Source organism: Xenopus laevis, chromosome 7S (assembly GCF_017654675.1).
Source record: "Xenopus laevis strain J_2021 chromosome 7S, Xenopus_laevis_v10.1, whole genome shotgun sequence".
Taxonomy (NCBI): domain Eukaryota; kingdom Metazoa; phylum Chordata; class Amphibia; order Anura; family Pipidae; genus Xenopus; species Xenopus laevis.
The window spans coordinates 52002031-52025855 of NC_054384.1; the positions used below are offsets into that span (position 1 = coordinate 52002031).

The 23825-nt window shown below is 37.5% G+C and overlaps 1 protein-coding gene across 9 annotated transcripts in view; it reads left to right on the top strand.

Moving 5' to 3' along the window:
* kif1b.S (kinesin family member 1B S homeolog) overlaps positions 1–23825 on the top strand; it is a 213858-nt gene that overhangs the window by 96853 nt on the left and 93180 nt on the right. For 7 of the 9 annotated variants that reach the window (XM_041571245.1, XM_041571244.1, XM_018227630.2 and 4 more), the window contains 5 exons: positions 10717–10819; positions 11353–11501; positions 13067–13245; positions 18051–18188; positions 21560–21808. In XM_041571245.1, the coding sequence (XP_041427179.1) occupies positions 10717–10819; positions 11353–11501; positions 13067–13245; positions 18051–18188; positions 21560–21808 (818 nt within the window). The remainder of the gene's footprint in view (positions 1–10716; positions 10820–11352; positions 11502–13066; positions 13246–18050; positions 18189–21559; positions 21809–23825) is intronic. The other 2 variants (XM_041571247.1, XM_018227635.2) reach the window with 1 other exon arrangement.

Below are 23825 nucleotides of genomic sequence, written 5' to 3' on the forward strand. Positions count from 1 at the left end.
TAAATCCATATTGGTGGAAAAAATTTTTTGTGGTTTATTTAAAAACCCCTTATCTGGAAATCCCCAAGCCCCAGAAATTTTGGATAAGAAAATCCATACCTGGATAACTTTTGCTGCTTGTACAATTGAAGAAGCTGTTCAAGTGAGAGGCAGACAGCAATTTGCATCATACCATCCTGCTGTGATCTTTAATGTCAGATGCCTAGAAAATACATGTATGCCAGGCTAATACTCCTTATGATTTAGTGGGGATTATGTTAAATGAGAAAATGCAAAACCAACACCTCAAGGGCCAGGTTCACCTTTGCCTAGTATTATCTGCTTCAGCATGTACACCAAACCTTAACAAATATGCTTACTCTCAATATTTCTCAAGTCAGCATGTTAATAACATTTTATTACCTAGCATTTTTTGGTCTATTCACTACCAGATTCTATAAAAACTGATCTGTGGGAGGAGCATATATTCCAGGTTACGTGAGTTCATGCTGAAATCATAATTTTCTTCTTTCATTATTTGTTATGGCATCAAAAAAAAAAAAAAAAGAAGAAGAAAAGCACTGCTAGTGTTTGCTTTGCAAAGAACATAGATTGTGAGGTGCTGGGCAGGCCTGAATTTGACAATAATGAATAGAAAATAGCTCTTTAATTGACTTTAATAAACTAAACAAGTTTGAAAAACACAATTTACTTACACTATACATGGACCTTAGAGACTGCAAAAAAGGTTGATTAAACATAACTTATGAACATAAAGTAAGATTTAAACATAACCACTTTGTAATCAGACGCTGAATATAAAAGGTTAGGGAGGGATGATCTGGCCCCATTGATCAAGTAGATGTGGAATGCATAAATATGTGCAGAAGGCTACATGCCACATGCCAAATCCCAATGGCAGAGTAATTACACCAGTACATAAACACAAGCATATTCAGTTTGAAATCAGCCAGGCTTTTTTTTGTTTAATTTCTCGCATCTAACAACACAGTGACGCAGTCTGGTGCCATCTTAAAGCAGTTTTATAGCAGTTTTGCTGTGTTTGCTGTGCATTGCAATCAGTACTCCTAAGTTTATGGAGTTTCACCAAAAATACACTCTCCTTTGTTGTTTGGCATTTTTATAGGCATTAGAAAAGCCATTAAGCTTATGCAGCCCCCCCCCCCCCTCCCAAAGCTGCTTTAGAAGGTGAACTTTCACAAATAGAAAGTAATAGGAAAAAATCATTATTTTTTGGTTAGCAATCTGAAACCAACTGAACTGAAAAAAAGTGTTTGAACATGAACAACCCCTTTAAAGGGGACCTGTCACCATGAGAAATAATTCTGAATTCTTTCTGTTTTGTTAGTCGAAAATACACTATTTAAATCTAGAAATTGAAAGGAAATTGCCTGTCCTACCTCTGTGTATCATGCAGGTAATGTATGATAACAGCAGAGGTTTTGAAATACCACAGGTATGGATGTTTTAATATTAAAAATATTATTCTAATATACTTTGTTTCCTTGGTGCCAGATTCTCTTTAAAATGTAAAATAATTGTCATTCTCTAGTATCTAGCTGCTCTTTTCCCCTGCTCATTGCCCCTGGCCGAAAAAAAATGTAATTCTACCTTTTGGCCATTCAGTGGTCAGGTTAGTTGTGGAGTGTTAGCAGTTTATCAGTTCACTACTATTAGAACATAAATGTTGTGATAAAGATGCACCTATATTAGGAAAAAATTATCTACATCTCCTGGTACTTAAATCCTTTAAAGCAAAACCGTACTATACTTTTCAGCATTTTTTGGCAAGCACAATAGATCTAACAAATGCTAATGGTATTTCTTCAGGTGGCATGTAACCCTCCCAGAATGTGTAGTGTAACCAGTGTAATAACTGCCATCTGCTATACAACACACGCCATAAATTGCACTCGTATGTATCTTTTTCATTTCCATCACTATATACTAACTTATATACATAGTGACACTTGTGTGCATAGAATGTAGAGGTACATCAGCCCCATTCAGATAATATTGTCCAGGTTTGAGTGCAACATAATCTAGTATAGTGAAACAACCATTGTGAAATCCTTAATATAAGAAATAAATCCAAGATACATGAACGTGACTCGATTCAAAGAAATACAGTTCTCTGCTTTTTTGGTGTCTGTAAACACTCAATAAATCTTCTATAAACACTCAATAAATCTTCTATAAACATTAAGTGCAATGACACAGTATTAAGCCAATCTTTTTTTATTGTGGAAAAATTTCAGCTTTCACCCCCCCCAATGATTAAAGGGTACTTGTCAACCTTAAATAGTATACCCCACCAAAGTGTGAGCTACTAGAACCTACACTCTGGGGGAACTCAAGCTTTTTTGCAGCCCTTGCACATTATGCTTCTGCCCCAAAATGGCCACTAACACCAGGAGCTCCCTCCATGCGTGGGTGTCCTAGCTCTTTTTTTTTTTTTTTTCCCCCAACCTATTGTGGCCCTTTGGTGTGGTAAACTATTTTAGGATAATAGGTGACTTTGTTGACTAAGGATATATTTATGTAAATATATACATTTATTCTCATATACACATGCACTTCTCCCTAAGGTAGAACTAACCCCCCAATCAAAAATCCCCATCCCCTGCAGTCCAGTGGCCCCCCTCCCTGCTTTCTCCCTCCTTAGTAACGCAGTGGGAAAAGTGTCCCTGTCATGTACCTTGGCATATTCATGCACAGTTGGGGCCATTCTGGTATTTGTGCCTACTGCGCATGCGCGGAAAGCTCAGAAGATTGCCGAAGGAAAAGAAGAGTATCCGAAGATACAGAAGATGGCGCCAAAGAGCTCCGCTGTGCTACTCTGCATAAATATAGCAAGGGACATGACGGACAATTTTTAGAGTTACTAAGGAGAGAGAAAGCAGGGAGGGGGGCAGTGGGCGAAAGGGATGGGAATTTTTGATTAATGGGGGGTTTAGTTCTCCTTTAAACTGAATTGCTGCAAGTAATGTAATTTTCTTGTGGAGATTACAATGTCAATGCATTTTCAGGGAGATTCCCGCCTCCCTCCCCCACTGTAGCAAATTTTTAACATGGCCAACAAATCTCCCCAAGTGTATGTGGTACACATATTCAATACACTTGAAGTCTATACTGATTTGTTGATCGGTGTCCTCCTGTGTTTCCGGGACTTTATATTTTGAGTCAATTCTGCAGTACTAGGAGCATTGCCACATTTTCTGCCTGCACGTGGTAACACCACCAAATATTAATTGAGCAGCTGAGAGAAATCAAAACAATTTTAAAGTGGAGTCCAGGTGCTCATCTTCCCCTTAGCAAGACTTCTTCAACATGAAATGAAGTTTAGGGTGGCACTGAAACTGGACAACCGTTGTAAATTTGTGGATTTAAACGTTTTTATTCTAATCTTTGGGATGATATTCCTTTAAATAATGTAAGAGTCTTGCACATTTCATGCCTTTGATTAATGAATGACAAAACCTAGCCCCCCCCAACACCCTCTGCATCAACTCCACTCATTTTATGTACCACAAGTTACTTTGTCCCTGTCTCTGTTGCGTTTGCTACTTCAGATCCTTTGTTGGAGCTGCCAGCAGGCGCATGCAGAGTAAAAGCTAGTTTTGGGATTGGCTTCAACTACCCAGGCTCCTTGCTGGTGATGTGACAGGAAAGGATTTAAAGCTGAGTTAGATGGTGCAAAAACATTTGAAAGGAAGGATTCACTGGCACTCAAAGGCTGGTGCAAGCAGGGACAAGCCCTTGCATTTTATTAGCATGCTTGACAAAGGGGTTTTATCCCCGAAACGTTGCAACTTTCTGCTAATAAAACACAAGTGCTTGTCCCTGCTTGCAGCAGCCTTCAAGTGCCAGTGAATCCTTCCTTTTACTGTTATTGGGAGGGTGCCGATCCCTCCATCACCGTGCACCAGGCGTCCAGTTTAGAAGGCCAGGGTGTGCGAGCGGTGCCTCCTTTCTGCAAAAACATTTGATACATGGAGGTGAATTTGCACCTGGGCAGAAACCAACCAGACGTTTGCTTTCATTGTTCTACCTGCTACTCACTAATTGGTTGCTATAGGTTATTGGCTAGCTTTATAAACAAGTCCCATTGAGACAGGTGGAACTAGGGTTTTGATCACTGATCCTACTGTGCAATTTTTCATTTTTTTTTATTTCCTGTTGTTTTTAGCGGATTTTTTTCATTGTTTAATAGAATTGTGCCACTTTTACAGATAAATGGTCTGATTCCTTCCTTTCTTCCTTTTTTTTATGCAAAATTTCCCCTTTAAGCTCAAAGTATCCATGGCTTTCCATAGTAGATATACATAGAATGAGTACAAGGCTTATGCTCCTTATGCACCTGCGATAGTTCCTATCAGTATCTACAGTCTGCATCCTCTGGAACATATCAAGGTGTGCTGTTAGTTTTCTTAAGGACGTTACAATGCTTAGCAAAATTTTATTAAAGAAAAAGCCCACTATTTCACAGATTTTATGGTGCAGTTGTTTTGTAGTCTAAAATATCAGTCCAAAATAAGAATAGCTTGAGAAGAATCAACAATTATGGACCTAAAAGATTTGCTTTGTACTGTACTGACCTTGGAAAATATATTCTTTTATAAATTTCATTGCTGCTCAATATATGGCTGCAAGTAAAAATACTGTAATTTAAGTCACACTAGGTATATAATTCATTTAAATCAATTTGCAGAGATAATATTCATGTTTGCTGCTAATGTTTTTTATATGGATAAATGTTTAATTGTAAGGGGCATATTTAACAACATTCAAATTTCTCTTTTTCACAAATCTCAAAAAATTTGTGTTTTTTCTGTGTTTCTTGAAAACTCTAAGCAAATTCTGTATTTACTAAGTGTAAAAAACGAACAACTCTTAATACAAAACTGCGTGAAGTAAAAACTTTTGAGGTCCCATAGAAGTCAATGGATTCTGCACTGATCTTACTGGACCATTTTTAATCATTTCAGACATATAGAGGTTTTTGGATTTTATTTCTTTAGTAGTCATCTGGAATTTATAGAAGTTTTCATATATTTTTTAGTGCATCATCCAGCATGTTTTTGTTTTATTTGTTTGTACTTTTTGTAGTTTAATCTTTTAGAGGAATATAGTTTATGCGTAGTTTGAAAAACCTCTAAACCTCTAAACCACTAAAATTTTACCTTTGATAAATAGGCCTCTAACTTTATCTGTTAAAGGAATTCTAAACCACCCCCCCCCCCAAAAAAACAAAAAGAATCTCCCCTCATGATTACTCCTAGTATTTCATAATATAAAGCCAGGATGTTTTAGGTCATGCCCCACATTTGCCCTAGCCACATATACAGGGCCGGAGTGGGAGAAAAAAGCAGCCCTGGCAAAAAAAATCAAAGCAGCCCACTTCAGGTATAGGATTGGTTATCTGGAAACCCATTTTGCAGAAAGCTCCAAATTAGGAAAGGCCATCTCCCATAGACTCCATTATATTCAAACAATGCAAATGTTTAAAAGATTTAATTTTCTCTGTAATAATAAAACAGTAGTTTGAGCCAAACTAAGATATAATTAGTCTTTGTTGGGAGCAAGTTTTTTTAATCCATTCCTTGGACACAATTATACAGGGGAATATTAGATAAAAACCTGTGAACAGATGCACAAAGCCTGCCATGTCCTGCATAGAAAACTGCACATAGATAGCTAGAATCTCAGCTGCCATAAAGCAGGGCAAGACTGCTGTGAATAATTAAACTGTGCAGTGATAGTATCAGTATCATGACATAACAGAGTTGACGCGTTTCATAGCGTCTTGCCACTTCCTCAGAAGCATAGGCATAAGCATAGACCTAAGCTTCTGAGGAAGTGGCGAGACGCCACGAAACGCATCAAGTGTGGGGGAGAAGTCATATCCACATAATGTACTGATGATTTTAAAGGATATCTAATGAAGAATGTTTTAATTCCTCCTAACCACTGTGTGCTCCATATCACTATTGCTACACATATATCTGTAGGACACGACTGCTTGTAATTTGTTATTACACAGGCGCAAATGAAGAATTCTTTCCCAAAAATAAACTAAAAACACTTTTTTCTAACATATAAGGCAACATTTACATGATTAATAGACAGCTAACTCACACAGTGCAGATTTCAAAATGTACATAGTCACATGCAGAGACAATCAGCCTGAAGTTGCATAGAAGTTAGAGAAAACTAAATAGATCCACCCATATCAATGAAGATGCTGTTTAACAGATAGGATGAGAAGTGGCAGTCGGGATCCAAAGCAGTTGGGTTTCAGGTTCTGAGGTATCAAAAATCAGCATGACCTATAACTTTAGATGAACAGTATTTTATATATATATATATATATATTTTTTTTTTAATGTTAGTATCACTTTAAGTAGCAGGAAGTAGTTGTTCTTACCTGCCCTTTCTCTGTACACTTGGGGGGGGGGGCAAAGGGGGGAAATGCAGAACAGCAGCAGAAAATTCCATCCCTCCCTTCATTGGAGCGTTTCAAAAGCACTGCAAACTTGCTAATGTTTTCCCCGTGCAGCTCTTCAGTTTCCGGCTCACTTCTGCTGCACGCCCTCTACTGGTAGGAAATGTTAGTGCGGGTCCTGTACAATTACATTTCTCTCTTCATCCAAGCGCAAGGGCCCTGCGCACAGGAAGTCGCACACTGTCAATGCGGCCCAGTTACATGGCATGGGCAGCGGCCTAACGGGCATTTGCCTGTATTCACAAATGGCCAGTCCGGGCCTGCACATATACATCCTAAACCCAAACCGTGTAATGAATCACCCCTCATATTTTTTCTATTCCCCTTAGGACCTAAAACCCTAAAACTACTTTTTACAGCTATTCTACCAGTATACCATGCAGATATTGCTGGGGTAGTCTGAAAATGTACATTGCTAAAAGAATTTCACTATTACTTGATTAACATGCACCCCTACGGAATGTGTTGATTTAAACATGAAAGTTTGAATGTTGTTTGTTTAGTTAAGATACATTTAGAATATGCTGTCTCTTTTAAAGCTGTCCTCCGAATAAACATGAAAATGCTCTTGAAACCAGCTTGTCAGTCTGCTTATTGTTCTTGCCACATACTAGATATGCATTAAAAAAATTCATAGTAACTTAACAAAAACCCATAGCAAACAATTTTCAGAGAGCCAAGTATACCCTGTATAGTGGTCTAGTAACTTTTCATTATAAATGGATGTGTATTTTTATTTATATAGAGCTATTTATGTCTGCAACACTGTACAGGAGAAGAATTAATGAATAGAACAGACGGGTCATTCCAATAATAAATACATATGTATAACTACATAGTACAGTTGCATTAAAGATACAAGACAATTTCTGATTTGCAGATTACTAAAACCTGCTCTGCCTTCTGGCAACTTTTTTGGAAGTGGGGAGTGGTCTGGAGTAGGATTTGGGGCTAAAGTTCCCATGTATGTGTCAGTACCCTCTTACTGTATATTGTATTTAGGACAGAGGGATCTTGTTCTTATACGTCACCATACCATTATTCACATGTATACGGTATATGTTATGTAAGTGTATGTTGCCTTCACTGTACAAACTGATTCAATAAGTCTAAGGCTAATGGCACCTTGGTCAGTTTTTCCACAGTGTATTTAAACTGGTAGAGAAATATCTGAATTGCCTTACACACAGGGGCAAATTTACTTATGATCGAATATCGAGGGTTAATTAACCCTCGATATTCGACTGCAGAATGGAAATCCTTCGGGTACGCTTCTGATGAAGTGGCGAGATGCCATGAAACGCGTAAAGCGGATGATCTGATGTATTTTGAACTTGACACGCTGTTATTTCTTTTAACCTGGATGATTAAAATTTGAAGATTTTAACATATCACCCCGAATGCTCCGTTTTTGCTTAAATTCAATGGATTGATCCGGAGGGGGACGGATGTTACGTGCAGCATGGAGGTGAGAATGTGATTGAGTTGTGATGCTCCCCGTACCTGGCTCGTGTAGAGAAATATCTGAATTGCCTTACACACAGGGGCAAATTTACTTATGATCGAATATCGACGGTTAATTAACCCTCGATATTCGACTGCAGAATGGAAATCCTTCGACTTCGAATATCGTTCGATTAGAAGGATTTTAATCCATCGATCGAACGATTTTTCTTCGACCAAAAAAAGATTGCTAAGCCTATGGGGACCTTCCTCATAGGCTAACATTGACTTCGGAAGGTTTTAGGTGACGAACTAGGAGGTCGAAGTTTTTTTTTTAAAGAGACAGTACTAAGACTATCGAATAGTCGAACGATTTTTAGTTCGAAACGTTTGATTCAAAGTCGTAGTCGAAGTAGCCAAAAAAAACGTTTAAAATTCAAAGTTTTTTTTTATTCTATTCCTTCACTCGAACTATGTAAATGGGCCCCACAGTGTCGGACTGGCCCACCGGGATAGCAGGAAAACGCCCAGTTGTCATTCCCTATTTCTATGAGAACAGTGAGGCTTAATAGATTGGATAATATATTATAGTATGTAATAAAAGAGCCTAGGAGAATAGAGGTTGAGTGAGGAGAGGAAGAATAATAGCACGGAGAGTGGGCCCTTGGTCTTTTTTTGGTGGGCCCCTGGTGTCCCAGTCTGGCACTGCTTACACAGCAAGTACAGTTATTTATTTATCCTGAAAACATCCAGTAGTGTATTTAAACAACCTCCTGTACTAGCAAAGTTAAACATTACAGCTGTGGCACACCAGGCATTTGGTCAGCCGTAGGTGAGGGCAGCTAAAATGCCACATTATTCCTTAAATATAAATCACTTCTTAAATTAGATGAGGTGTTTTTGACTGCCTGTTTTCCCTGCCAACTGCGGCAGACAACCACCTTCTGCTTTAGCCAGGGGCACTACTGCAATGTGGCAAGTTGAGAATCTTGCCTCGGGCCTCTCACAATAGCACTCTTTAGGCTATCGTGAGAAGCAAAAAGTTGCTTCTGGTAACTTTTAAAAGCCAAAATTCATTTTTTCTCTCTGCACTAGTCATACAGCCCCCCCTGACTCACTTTGATGCTAAAAGTTATAAGTGGTGGGAAGGCCACCTAAGGGTAGCATAGGGGCTTTAAAAAAAAAAAAAAAAAATGCTTTTCTCAAAAACACATTGATCCAATACATTGATTGAATTGTTTAGACATGGTAAGATGCCATGCAATGATGCAAAGGTACCTGGGCATTTGTCATCTGCAAGGAGTGCCATTTCCCACAGGCAACATCATCGCATGTTTGACTATCCTTAAACTGAATAGAAGGCAAAATGGGCAGTTAGGCCATTTCATCGTGGTTTCTCTATGTGCTAAAAACCTGAAGCAGAGTGGAAAACATGGTATACCGATTAAAGGCAGCTGAATTTTTCAAGAGAGGTGTAAGGGGCAGCTGTTATCTTGTTACCTGCTCATTGTTCTGGCTGACATCACTCCATCCTTCAGTACAGCAGTAAAGAAAGACTCAAGCTTATCAGATCACAAGGCTATGGGGAATTGGGAAAGGAAGAATGGTGTGCCTCTGAAAATGTATTTTAGTACAGCATTCTTCTTGATTAGCACTATTAACTAAAGTGTTTAAAATAACATGTTTCCCCAGGACAGTATCCCTTTAATACTGCTGGTCTTTTATAAATGGACATAATGATCAGTTTTAACATTTTGTAAAGAAGACTTGCCTGTTTTAAAAACATATGATTTTTACAGAGTACAAAGTAGCAAAGAACTATGATAATGTGGCACTTCATATAAAAGCGATCCGTAGAAGGGTCCTCTGGAACAATAGTTAGGCTAACATTTATTGCACATCCCCTTCATATGTAATAAAAAAAATAACATCAAATTCTGTACAATATTGCATATATCAGGAGTATCTTAACTGTACTTTTTTAAAGAAAAAAAAGCCTTGAGTTTATGAACATTTTTGAACCTGGTCCTATTGCATTTATCAACAAATCTTATTTGACAGATGCCTACAGTATATGTCAATTTCTTCCTTGACTTCAAAAATGTAATACACTTCATAGGCAATGTTTCATACTCAAAATGAAGCATTGCAAGAAACTCTGCCCCCGTTTTTCTTTCTGAGCTTTCCTTCTCTCGTTGCATATGAAGACCTCAAAGGTCCCTACTGGGCATGCTCAATGCCTCTACTCCTCTTTGAGGTCTTCATAGTCTGAGAGAAGCTTCAAGTTAGACAAGGAAGTAGCTTAAAGAGCTACAAGATGCTTGTAGAAACCAAATAAAGGTGACCATACATGGGCAGACTAAAGCTGCCGATATCGGTCCTTTATATCAATTCGGCAGTTTATTGGGGCTTAACGGGTCTCCCCGATTGATATCAGGCCAAAAATCGGCCTGATATTGATCGGGCAGGTTTGATTTTCCTGGGATCGAGGATTGCGTTGTCTAGTTGATGTGGTCCTTTGGTCCCTATTCTCTTTGTTGTAATCTGATCCTAGGGCTGAACGTTCGGATTAACCCAATATCGCCCTGCCGTGGGGGGAAAGATTTGCTCATTTGGCGAGGTTGCCAAAGAGGGGATCTTATCGTGTGCAGGGAAAGAGTTATTTGGAGGGTGGAGGTTTAGAGCAACTTTAGAGATAATAAAAGTTTACTTTTTCTTTGAGCATACATCTTTACATTTTTGTTGTCTTCTATTTCCTCCATTCTCAGGACTATGAGAGCAAACTACAAGCTCTGCAGAAACAAGTAGAGACTCACTCATTGGCAGCAGAGACCACAGAAGATGGGGAAGAAGAAGAAGAGGAGGAGGAAGGTAAGGGCAATTGCTGAAAGACTTCTCAACATTTTCACAGTAGACTGAGGAAGAAGTAGGGTTTATGAATTCCAGTTTCAGCACAATATAATGAGAATTAATAGCAAAACCTACATGCCTACCCCCAACCCCTCATGAATACATAGCTGTATTGATTGTTTTGAAATTCCCATGAAATGAAACTCTTGTTAAAGGCTTGTTTTTATGAAACTTCACAATAAGAAGCCTTAAACCTCTAAAGGCTAAATGATTAGTAAGTTAATTTTTAATATCTTCAAAGGACAAACTGTTGAAATACATTACTAATTATTAATTTGCCATGACCAGCTAATAATTTGTGCTAGTGGTGCTGATTGCTTCTATGTACCTGTTAATGTTGTAGTATATTCGTAATATAGGGCTCTGAGGATCCTGCTGGTGATCCATAAACCGCATCAAGCCTACTTAATATATTATAATGGTAGATGGATGCCAGTACTTCCATGTGTTTTGCCACAATGAGAATATTATAGTGATTGTTTACCACATTACAGTTCCGTGGACACAGCATGAATATGATTTGGCACTGTGGGCATTTAAAAAGTGGAGAAAACACCAGTTTACCTCGTTACGGGACTTGCTTTGGGGGAATGCCATGTATCTGAAGGAAGCCAATGCAATAAGTGTAGAGCTGAAGAAAAAGGTAAGAAGAAACCATAGTTTGAATGTGTGATGTCTATCAATCTAAAAAATGCATAAAAAGATTGAATGATTTATTAATTAAGTGGAGGGCAGCTTTACCCTATATATCCTGTTGCTCAATTACAAAGTGAGAGCACTATAGATTTGATGTTTCCGAGTTCCTGTTTGATTTCAGTCTCAGGCTTCTTGTAAAATCATTATTCCACCAATGCAATTCTCCAGTTTAGCTCCCCAAAACAGTATTTAATGGAGCAGAATGCATGATGGGAGCAATCTGAGAGACTGCATTAGTGTCTAGGAACTGAGAAAGAATCAGTAGCAGGACATATCACATTTGCTGTCTCTCTGGCTTTTACCGTTCTTCCCCACTTTACTACATGCTGCCATTGTATCTAGATTTTGAATTTCAATATCACTTGGTGGAGAGTGCACTAGTTAAGTTGTGCATGTCAAGATTTTATTGGGAATTGCAGTTTCACCAGAAAAATCATCCAATTACTTTTCTAATTTTAATAGTAATTGGTGTTTTTTATCTCTAGTAAGGATTTGGGCATTGTTATGTGACAAGTATGCCAATTCATCTAAAACACATGAACAGCCAAGCATATCTTTATGTGGTCACAGAAAATAATGGCATGTGCTTTGATTACATAGTTACATAGTTAGTTACATAGTTAAATTGGGTTGAAAAAAGACAAAGTCCATCAAGTTCAACCCCTCCAAATGAAAACCCAGCATCCATACATACACCCATCCCTACTTTTAATTAAATTCTATATACCCATACCTATACTAACTATAGAGCTTAGTATCAGAATAGCCTTTGATATTATGTCTGTCCAAAAAATCATCCAAGCCATTCTTAAAGGCATTAACTGAATCAGCCATCACAACATCACCCGGCAGTGCATTCCACAACCTCACTGTCTGACTGTGAAGAACCCCCTACGTTGCTTCAAATGAAAGTTCTTTTCTTCTAGTCTAAAGGGGTGGCCTCTGGTACGGTGATCCACTTTATGGGTAAAAAGGTCCCCTGCCATTTGTCTATAATGTCCTCTAATCTACTTGTAAAGTGTAATCATGTCCCCCTCGCAAGCGCCTTTTTTCCACAGAAAACAACCCCAACCTTGACAGTCTACCCTCATAATTTAAGTCTTCCGTCCCTCTAACCAATTTAGTTGCACGTCTCTGCACTCTCTCCAGCTTGGCCAAATTGGTCCATGCCCACTGAGATTTTCTGACCTGCTTGAAATATATCTGAACGGTTTTCAGCCAGATGTCTGGCAGGTGGTAAGGGGGTGCAATAGATGAATAAATAATGAAAATGATGATGAAAATTGCCATCTTACATCGGCACATGTAAGGCCAGTATGGATATAGCTTTATTAATGTGGTTAATGTTAATAATCTTTCATGGCTATTGAAAAAACAGTGGCTTGCATAATTACTGTCCCTTTTATTTAAAGAATATGTATGTTAATCTATTTTGCATGGTAGTTATGGCATGCCAATCATTGTTTGCCATTATTATTCACTCCCTTATATTTTATATATTTTCACATTTAGGTGCAGTTTCAGTTTGCGCTACTTACAGATACTCTGTACTCTCCACTGCTGCCAGAGTTATTTCCTTCTGATGCTGATAAAACCCCAGAAGACAGGACTTTCCCCCATACTGTGGTTGCAGTTGAGGTGCAAGATTTGAAAAATGGGGCAACTCACTACTGGTCGTTGGAAAAACTGAGGTGTGTATCTGCTCCATGTATTTTTGCACCGTGCTAAAAAAGTATATTATGAAAAAAATTTTTTTACATGAAGCAGGGTTTTACATATGAGCTGTTTTATGCAATATATTTTATAGAGACCTACATTGTTTGAGGGGTATAGTTTTCCTTTACGCTGCAAAAACAGAAAAAAAACAATCGAGAAATTGCTACAACATTAGGAGTGGCAAAATCTAAGTTTGGTACATCCTGAGAAAGAAAGCACTGGTGAACTCTGCAACGCAAAAAGACCTGGACGTCCACGGAAGACAATAGTGGTGGATGGTCTTAGAATCATTTCCATGGTGAAGAGAAACTCCTTCACAACAGCCAAACACGTGAACAACACTCTCCAGGAGGTAAGCGTACCATAAAGAGAAGACTGCATGAAAGTAAATACAGAGGGTGCACTGCAAGGTGCAAGCCATTCATAAGCCTCAAGAATAGAAAGGCTAGATTGGACTTCGCTAAAAAAAAAAAAAAAAAAAACTTCTAAAAAAGCCAGCACAGTTCTGGAAAAACATCCTTTGGACAGACGAAACCAAGATCAACCTCTTCCAGAATGATGGAAAGAAAAAAAGTATGCAGAAGGCATGGAACAGCTCATGATCGAAAGCATACCACATCAACTATAAAACATGGCGAAGGCTGTGTGTTGGCTTGGGCGTGCATGGCTGCCAGTGGCACAGGGACACTAGTACGATGATGTATCGATAATGTGACACAGGAGAGAAGCAGCCAAATGAATTCTGAGGTGTTCAGAGATAAACTGTCTGCTCAAATCCAGCTAAATGCAGTCATTGATTGGCAGGCGTTTCATAATACAGATGGACAATGACCCAACTGAGCATGTATTTCACTTGTTGAAGACTAAACTTCGGACAGAAATGCCCACAAATAAACAGCTGCAGTAAAGGCCTGGCAGATCATTAAAAAGGAGGAAACCCAGAATCTGGTGATGTTCAAGACTTCAGGCTTTCTTTGCCAGGAAAGGGGTTTCAACCAAATATTAGAAATGAACATTTTATTTTCAGTTTTTTTAATTTGTCCAATTACTTTTGAGCCCCTGAAATGAAGTGATTGTGTTAAAAAAAGGCTTTAGTTCCTCACATTTGTTTTAGTTCAACCCACTGAATTCAAGCTGAAAGTCTGCAATTAAATTGCATCTGAGTTTTCATTTAAAATTCATTGTAGTTAAGTACAGAACCAAAATTAGAAAAAAAGTTGTCTCTGTCCAAATATTTATGGGCCTAATTGTAGGTGACTTCTAATATACTTATATTTTACAACTGGGGGTACTTTATTATGATATACAAGTTGTAGTTCATTGTGACAGAAATGACATTACTAAGCACTGAATATCACTAATGACATCATTAAACATTGTTTATAAGGGTATTATTTACAGGATATTCATTATTATAAATTGTATTCATATTCTTGTGTATTATATATGTATGTAGGTGTTTATATACTTACACGTGTGCGCGCACCTTTTCATAAAAGCTGGTTAAGAGTACATCTCTGAACACAGAATGCAGAATTATTCAGTATGCAAATCACCTGCAGGCCAGACATCCTGCCGCATGCTGTATTTAAGCACTCCTGAGCATATTTTTCGGAAGGAGCTGGCAGATCACCATTTTCTACTCCGCATCATGTTTTGAGTAAATTGCATCCTAGTTATTCAAAACTGGTTAAAATCAAAACTGCAGAGCTGTTAAACCAAAGCTAAATAATTTAAAAACCTGCAGAAACGTTTACAACATATGAAAAACCAACTTAAAGTTAACGGCCCTTTTAATTTTAATGTGATTTAAGGGTTGCTAAATGCAACCTATATTACAAGACTATCCAGAATGCTCAGGACCTTTTTTTTCTGGATAAGTGATCTTTTTGTAATGGTAAGCGTAAACAAACCAAAGGACTGTTTTGCCTCCATTAAGGTTTTATTAGCTTTTAGTTAGAAGGTACTGTTTTAGTACTACAGAGAAAAAGGAAATTTGAATTATTTATTTAAATGGACCTCTCACCTCAGGAAATAATTCCAAATCCTTTTTTATGATATGTCAAACAAAATAAACATTTTTTTGTTGTGTCTTGGAACTCAGGACAGACAGGTGCAATTTTGTAGACACTTGTTAAGTCAAGCTTTGCATCATCTCAAAATCTTGTTTATGCACCAGAATGGGACACCTTATGCCCATGCCTATGCACAGGCTACACAATTAGACAATGAGGAGGAAGGGGGAATGTGTGGTTTACATACAGTGACGTCTAAGAAGTGCAGAATGGAAAGTAAAAATAAGTGAAAAGTGAAAATAATTGCCTGCTTAAGGCATAGAGGAGGGGCTTGCAATATAGGATTGACAGCTAAAAATGAATTTGAAAATTACTTTTATTATACAGCTTTTTATGTCTGGGTGACTGGTCCCCTGTAAATGGAGTCTATGGGAAATGGCCATCCAATCATTCAAAGTTTTCTTTATAACGCGCTTCTGGATAATGGTTTCCATATCTTCATAGATACCTATACACAATTATGTCTTAAAGGTGTTATTCACATTTAAATTAACTTTTAGTATTATGTAGAGAGTGATATTCAGAGACAGTTTGCTATTGGTTTTCATCTTTTGTTGTTTGTGCTTTTTGAGTTAGTTAGCTTTTTATTCAGCAGCTCGCAATTATAGCAATCCAGTTGCAAGGGTCCAAATTACCCTAGCTGGAATATGAAAAGGAGAGGAACTTGCAGAACTTTGGTTTTTAGATGGGGTAAGTGACCCCCATTTGAAAGCAGGAAGCAGTCATAAGAAGAAGGCAAATAATTCAAAAACTTTAAAAAAAGAAAAAAAAAAGAATGGCAATTGAAAAGTTGCTTAGAATTAGCCATTCTATAACATACTAAAAGTTAACTTAAAGGTGAATAATCCCAGTAATAGAGCAAGCTTTATGGGGTGAGTAATGAGTATAATAAATATGAACTGTTCAATTTCTTTCATAAAATATGAATAAAAATGTGTAAAGAGCAACTTTATACACTATATAACTATCGTTCGAGTAACCGTGAAAATGTTTTTCTTCAGCATTTGCTGCCTATAATGTACAAATTGAAACTATCAGCCTTTGAGTTTTAAGGAGATTCAATACACCAGTGATCTTTAACTTGATGATGACAACACACAAAAATAGTTATGCAGACAACGGTCTAAAATTTCCAGTTCGGAAAGGGGAATTGGCACCCTCCAAAGACTTCGGAGATTGAACTTGGGCCCTGTTTTTTCTAGGGGTTAAACTATGAATTGCAGAAAGGCTGGTTCCTGTAGTCCCGTAGTCCAATTTTAGCTAATAATTGGCAAATGGAAATGGCATATAAAAAACGTACTGAGTGTGCTTTAATGTTGTTTTTTGTTTTTTTTTTAACTATGCTTGGTAAAAAAATATATATATAATGTTCCTTTAATAATGTGGTTAATGTCAATCCTTCAATGGCTTACATAATTAATGTCCCTTTTATTTAAAGAAGTTGTTAATCCATTTAGTGTGGCAGTTGAAGCATGTCAATCTTGTTTTGCCATGTTTTGTATCACTTAACTTGGACATCGCCTGTCAAGCTGATTTCACCAACTGTATGTCTTAGGTTAATGACATAGGGGCAGATTTATCAAGGGTCGAAGTGGATTCGAGTGAATTTTCGAAGTTCAAAAAGTTTGAATTTCGCAGTAAATTTTTGGGTACTTCGACCATCGAATAGGCTACTACAACTTTGACTTTGATTCGAAGTAAAATCGTTTGAATATTCGACCATTCGATAATCAAAGTACTGTCTCTTTAAAAAAACTTCGACTTCAATAGTTCGCCAAATGAAACCTGCCAAAGTACTATATTTGCCTATGGGGACCTTCTAATGCATTTTTCTAAGTTTTTTGTAGTCAAAGTAAAATCGATTGCTGAAATCGTTCGATCAAACGATTTTACTTTGACCGCAAAACTGTCAAATTCTGTATATCTAGTATAGGTAAATCTAAGAACAACTGGACTTGCTGAGTAATCAATGAACGTTTCACTACTCATTCGAGCAGCTTCTTCAGTTCAACTGACTGGTGTGGGAAGTTCTCGGCATATAAACTCTTCCACTAATCTACTCAAAATGGCACATTGTAACTCTGTCAAATTCGGTAAAAAAAAAACGGAATTCGATGGTCGTATTTGAAGTATATTTCACTTCGAAATTCGACCTTTGATAAATCTGCCCCATAGTGCTGAGTATCCAATTTTCTCAGCCTGTGCTTTGTACACAGGTGGAGTAAAGCCGGTCTGCTATCATTCACTCCAGCAGTGGCGGAACTACCGGGGGGGCAGGGGGTGTGAGTGCACCCCCTCAGGGCCCCCCGGCAGCCCGCGCTCCACTGAAATGCGGGCAGCACGGAGGGGGGCGGGGGCCCGGCTGCACGTCACGCACCAGGGCCCCGCCCCCCTCTAGTTACGGTACTGCACTCCAGTGTGTATTTGCATTAATATGCAGTGCCTCAGCACATTGAGCACATTTCAGTGCCAAAATGCATGCTTCCACATAAAAATCCAAGTTTTTCTTATCGCTTCTTACTTTTTATGTTTTGTTACATTTCTCTGCACGACTGGAACCATAATAAATTACTCCATCCATACCTGTTCAGCAGCAATATCAGTGAGCATAACTATAACTGAAAGCAGGTTTTTGTTGTTGCAATGCTAACCTATTCCCATATGTTTACCAAAACATCTGAAATTATTTTCTGATTCCATTCCAGGTTAAGGTTAGAGCAGATGCGGGAAATGTATGACCGTGCAGGAGAAATGGCTTCTCATGTTCAAGATGAAAGTGACACATTAATAACTGGAAATGACCCTTTTTACGATCGCTTCCATTGGTTCAAGCTAGTTGGGAGGTATGAGTTACTCATTGATTTTGCTTTTCGGAGTCGTAATCATGTGAATACATGGGTTCTGTTCCAGGACTGTCAATCCCAGGGGTTTGCCTTATCATAGCAAACTTTAAATGTAGTATTTATTTTTTGCATGAATACAGGTTAAGGTTATTTTGGCTAGTCACATTTTAGGATTAACTGTGTGAAATCTTAATTTTTGACTTGGTAAAAAAAAAAAAAATACAATTACAATACAATAACAATTTTCTTGAATTGTACCTTCCACAGTGCATGTGCTTGTTTTGTGTTATCTTTGCTATAGTTTATGGGAAAAATTATATTACCATTTATGTGAATTGAAAGTTATCCAAAAACGTTCCAGCATTTTGACCACTAATACAAGTCATAGCAGTCAGAACATCTTGCGTTGCCACAGCACAAAACGTGATAGGATGACATTGGAAGGAATTTATGAAGAAGAATATGGAACAAAAAAACTTTGTACGAAATGCTTGGAAAGGATTAATCTTAAAGGGATTTAAAGCACATTTCTTTAGTAGCATTGAGCATAGGTCTGCTAAGCCTTATCACATAGACACCAACTTAGTTGACTTCCCCCACTGTCTGAGTACTTCCTGATCATTTCACCTCCTCTTGATGTATATTATGACGTACAATTGAATGTTTATAATGTGTATATGCACGTTTATATATGCTTACATTGTAGCAACTTTAATAGCACTATATGGCTGAGAATATTTAAACACCTGCTTGTCCTACATCTTACAACCAAGGTTTTTATTATGAATTTGGTCCTCCCTTTGGTGCTGTAGCAGCCTCTATTCCTTTGAGATTGCTTTTCGCTGCATTTGGAACGTTGTTACAGATGATTTGTTTCTATTCAGCTACAAGGGCATTTGTGAGGTTGGGTAATTAAACCTAGCTTACTGTGTTTCATTTGTCCCAGGGGTGTTAATTTGAGGTCAGAGCTCTGTGCAAACTAGTAAAGATTTTCCACTGCCATCTTAACAAACTAAATTTCTAAGGACTTGTTTTGTGCAGTGAGCTGATATTGTGTTAAAATAGGAATGGATCTTCTCAAAACTACTGCCTTAAAATAGAAACAAAGGCATTGGGCTTAAGATTGTGGTAGGTTCCATTCACCAAACACAGGCATGTCTGCTTAATGGATATGCGATTCATCACTCTAGTGACTCTTCCACTGCTTCAGAGTTGATGCCAGGGAGCCTTATGCCCCCTCAGCCAACACTTGATATTGCACACAGTGATGTGTTGTTAGACTTGTGTGCCACTGCTTGCCCATTGAAACCTATGCTGTTAAACTTCTAACAAATAGATCTTATGTTGGCATTACTTTTAGAGACAGTTTGGATCTTAGCTGAGCCAGCTAAGATCCATCTAAGGACATGCAGTGTTTATGCACTGCACCCTTCGGTACTTGGCAGTGCCTTTCTGTCTGCTAGTGTGGTCCACAACTGAAAAATTGCTCACTATTTGTTGGTCGGGGAAGCACAAAGATGACAACCCTGCTGAACAGCTCTATACTCTTCATGCTGCAGGGGTACTGTAAGTTCTGCTATTTGTCAGAGATCTAGTTTAGGAGGGTGCCTAGGAACCAGCATTAGCTTTATTGAAGATTAAGTAATGGCTGTGGCTAGAAAAGAAAATTGGACTTATTAAAATGGGTGGCCATTTAGTGTAATTCAGTGTATCTTAGGATCCTCTAAAGCATTCTGTTATACTACATATATAGTACATTTTAACTATTGACTATATTATGCTCCTGTATGTCTTCCTTTGGTTAAAAAATGCAGGACTTCATCTTCCTGCCTAGTTTATCCTTTTAATGTACTGTATATTGAAGCATTCTGAGAATTCAAAAGATTACAAAATGCTGTGTTTTCATAAATAACTTCATTGCAATAAGTTATAGGTGAACACATCAACCTTCATACCTTTGTATCTGTTATAATTAGCTATAAACCACAACCAGCTAATGATCTTCACCGTATAATCACAAATCTCTGTTTTTGGATTGGTCACCTGTTCCTAGACCCATTCTTATATTTCCTTTGTTTTAGATTGTAAACTCTAACAAGCAGTGTTTTTCTTTATGCATCAGCTTATATATGTATCTGATTTGTGTTTTTTGTATATTTCCCACATTTATTTTACATTTTATTTTACAAGTAATCTTATGGGTTATTAATATTTTATATATTATACATCTGTGGGCTGCCACCCCATTGAATTGGCAGGAGTTAAAGCCACGCAGTGACAACTGTATGGCATTCCCACTATATCACTGACATTGCTAGTGCCAGGCCTGGAATAGCCTGGATATTCTGGCAAATACAAAAAGTGATATTGTACGTTACCATAGTTTAGGCTTATGGGGCTGTCTGGACTTCAGAGAAACTGAAATGCAAGGGTCCATTTTAACTACACACTGACCAGCACCCTTGAGTGAAACATGTATTGTTGGGGCGGTAAGGAGTTTCTTTTCAAACAACAGTAGAAAATCGGCTATTTCTCACATTAGCTTTAAGACGTTTTGTGTATGACCACCTTTAGAGGATGGGCAACAGAAAAAAGTTCAGAGAAAATTATCATCTGCAAAGTTTTCATATGCAGAGGAGCAGAACAGTGATTCAATGTTACATTTTTGCTTCAGCCATAGATGATGATAAAAAAAAAAATGGGAAAGAGAAAAAAAATAACTTTTCTATTGCTTTGTGGTTGAAGATGGCGAGTGGTGGTGGTGGTGGGGGGGTGATGGCAGACTTGGTGGTCAGGGGCTTGCCAGAAGATTTGGGACTGGATCTCGGATCACTTTAAAAGCAGCTCTTAGAGACTGCAATATTAATATCCTTAATCTATATTATTTGATGAAAAACTAGTACTCATCAATTACAGTACTTCATTGTTTTGATGGATGCCGCAGTTATAGAATATTATATTGACCTGCCTTCCTATTCACTAATTATTTAATTGCAAAGTAAAATGCTTTTCTAATTTAATTGAGTTTTTTAATATGATGTTTAATACAATACCTATAATTCATACAATAAGTGTGGTTATTTTAACTTTTTTAATCATATTTAAAATATCCACTCACCGCAGCAAATTAAAATGTATTTCACTCTTGCCTTTTTAATCTCCTTAATGTTAATTTTTTTTGTTTGCTCATCAGTTTGTTTTTTTTTATTGGTCAAATGCCAGACCAAAACACTTTCCTATTATCTGATTTGCCTTTAATTTTGCTTTCTCCTTTTACGTCTTGATAGAATTTTTTTTTAATAGCCTTTTGCAACGCCGAGCTTTACTGCTGTTCCACTGGGATGTGATAACTCTTCCATTACAATGTTTAGTTCTCCCATATTCCACGGCTGCGTGAATGAGCGACTGGCAGACCGCACCCCATCCCCCACCTTCTCCACCGCAGACTCCGATATCACAGAGTTAGCTGATGAGCAGCAGGACCAGATGGAAGACTTTGATGATGAGCCATTTGTGGACGATACTGGCTCTGATGTTGGTGCAGACGAAGGATCAGATCTCTTCAGCGATGGCCATGACCCGTTTTACGACCGGTCCCCATGGTTCATTTTAGTAGGAAGGTTGGTGAGGTTATGCAGGGTGTGTGTGGCGAAGGACAAGCTTTTGCTAACCTCACATTAGGTGTATGCAGGTACCATCTACAAGTAGGGTTTTATTTACCCAAATCACATATCAGCATTGTTTGGTTGAAATTCCATTAATAGACTTCAATTCAAATATTCTTCAATGACCAATATATGTAACATTCTTTTTTAAAAATTTCATTAAGCAAAGTGAGGTTTTTATATTGCGTTTGCTTTGTATCCAGCTTAATTGTGAAGACTATGGGTCTCATTTACCAATGTTAAGCACATTTATAACTGGGCAGTTAAACAATAGCTCCCAGCATTTCATTTATTCATTGAAGGAAAATTAGACCACGCCTCATTCTGCCCCAGCACACCCAGTTATGCCCAGACATTCTTCTAATTCATGTAAACTCTTCTCACTTTCCCATAAAACCCCAGGTTGCAAGAATTCTGTATAATACATTTTATACCTGTATTTTTAATTCCATATTTCTGAAATAATATTTAGTACTTTAATTCAAAGTATTATTAGTATCTCTGGTATATTCAGTCATTTAAAGATAACAGATTATTGCCCCTCATCCTTAAGTAATCCTCTTTTTTGAAATGTGTAAAAATATACACCCAAAAATTAATGTAATTACAACATGCATTTTACATGCTTACCTAATTATCCGCTGTTTTAATTATCTGGTGGAAGAATGTAAAGGCTTGTCCTTCCTGCTTATGCCTGGAACATGTGGGGAACTGTTAAAGAGAATAGAAAATTACACCCAATTATCATTCATGAGTTGTTTGTTCACCCCTTCACCCACATTTTTTTAACTTACTAATTTTTTGAATTTTGTAAATGTGTTTGCTATTAAAAAAATATTTTTTAATAGTTTCTGTTCTGTTTGCCTTATCACTTCACCAACCTCAGATCTAATTCCACTAGTCTCACATGTATTGGAGCTTTGGTAAAGGGGTGCGCCAGAGGCAAAATGGCATTTCTTGTACCTTGTGCAGCATTCTACAGATTTTTCTAAACACTTTATTTGTAGGCATATAATTATTTTGATGCTTTATGGTTCATCAATCTTACAAATTAGATTTAAACTTTTTTTCTGAAGTTATTGGCTCTTTAATGTTTTGTTTTTATACTTTTCAAACATTTGTTTCCAGCAGAAATATAACTTGTTGCGCACCTCTATTTCCAAAGTCCATGTGACTTGGTCTTATTCCTTTGAAAAGTTTTATTTGCTTATTTTTAATTATTTATTTGTCCATTTTGATTAAATTTTTATGTTAGTATTATTATTATAACGTTGCTTATTAATCATTTACTGCATCTATTCTACTGTATATATTTTTATTTCATGGAGTATTTTGTTTCCCTTGTGTCTTTATTTTCTGTTGTATGTAACATTTTCAGATGGGTTTGGGGTCAAGTGTTTTATTCATATTTTCGAAAATATTTAACGTTGATCTTTACTGATGTGTATGTGCCAGGCAATTAATGTGCATATATAAAAGTAAACTTGATCAGGCAATTTTAAAAATATTTCATTTCACTTTGGGTAATTTTAGGTAACAATACCAAAAATTGTCTCCAGATATAGATTAGGACAATTGTTGATGATATGTCTTATGCAATGAGTATCTTCTGTAACATATCTGATAAAACAGGCCTTCCCAAGCTAGTGAACAGTACAATATGGGCCACAGTGGACTCTTTTACCCAGTCAAGCCCTCACTAAGTAGAGGAGAAAGGGAGAGGGTGTTCTTGGACTACTCGTCTCTATTGTAGTAGATGATGTCTCATAAAGTGATAGGTAGAGCAGAGTTCTGTTACACCACTGTGGCTCATTCAAGGTTCACTTTTAGGGTTTGTAGTAGTAGTAGTAGTGGTCAAGATCCCCTACTGCAGCAACTGATCAGGCAGTGAATATAAACCGATTCCCTCTTCAATACTGAGGTGTGTTCAGTTTAGACTAGCAGAGCTTAAGAGAACACTCCAACCTGCTAC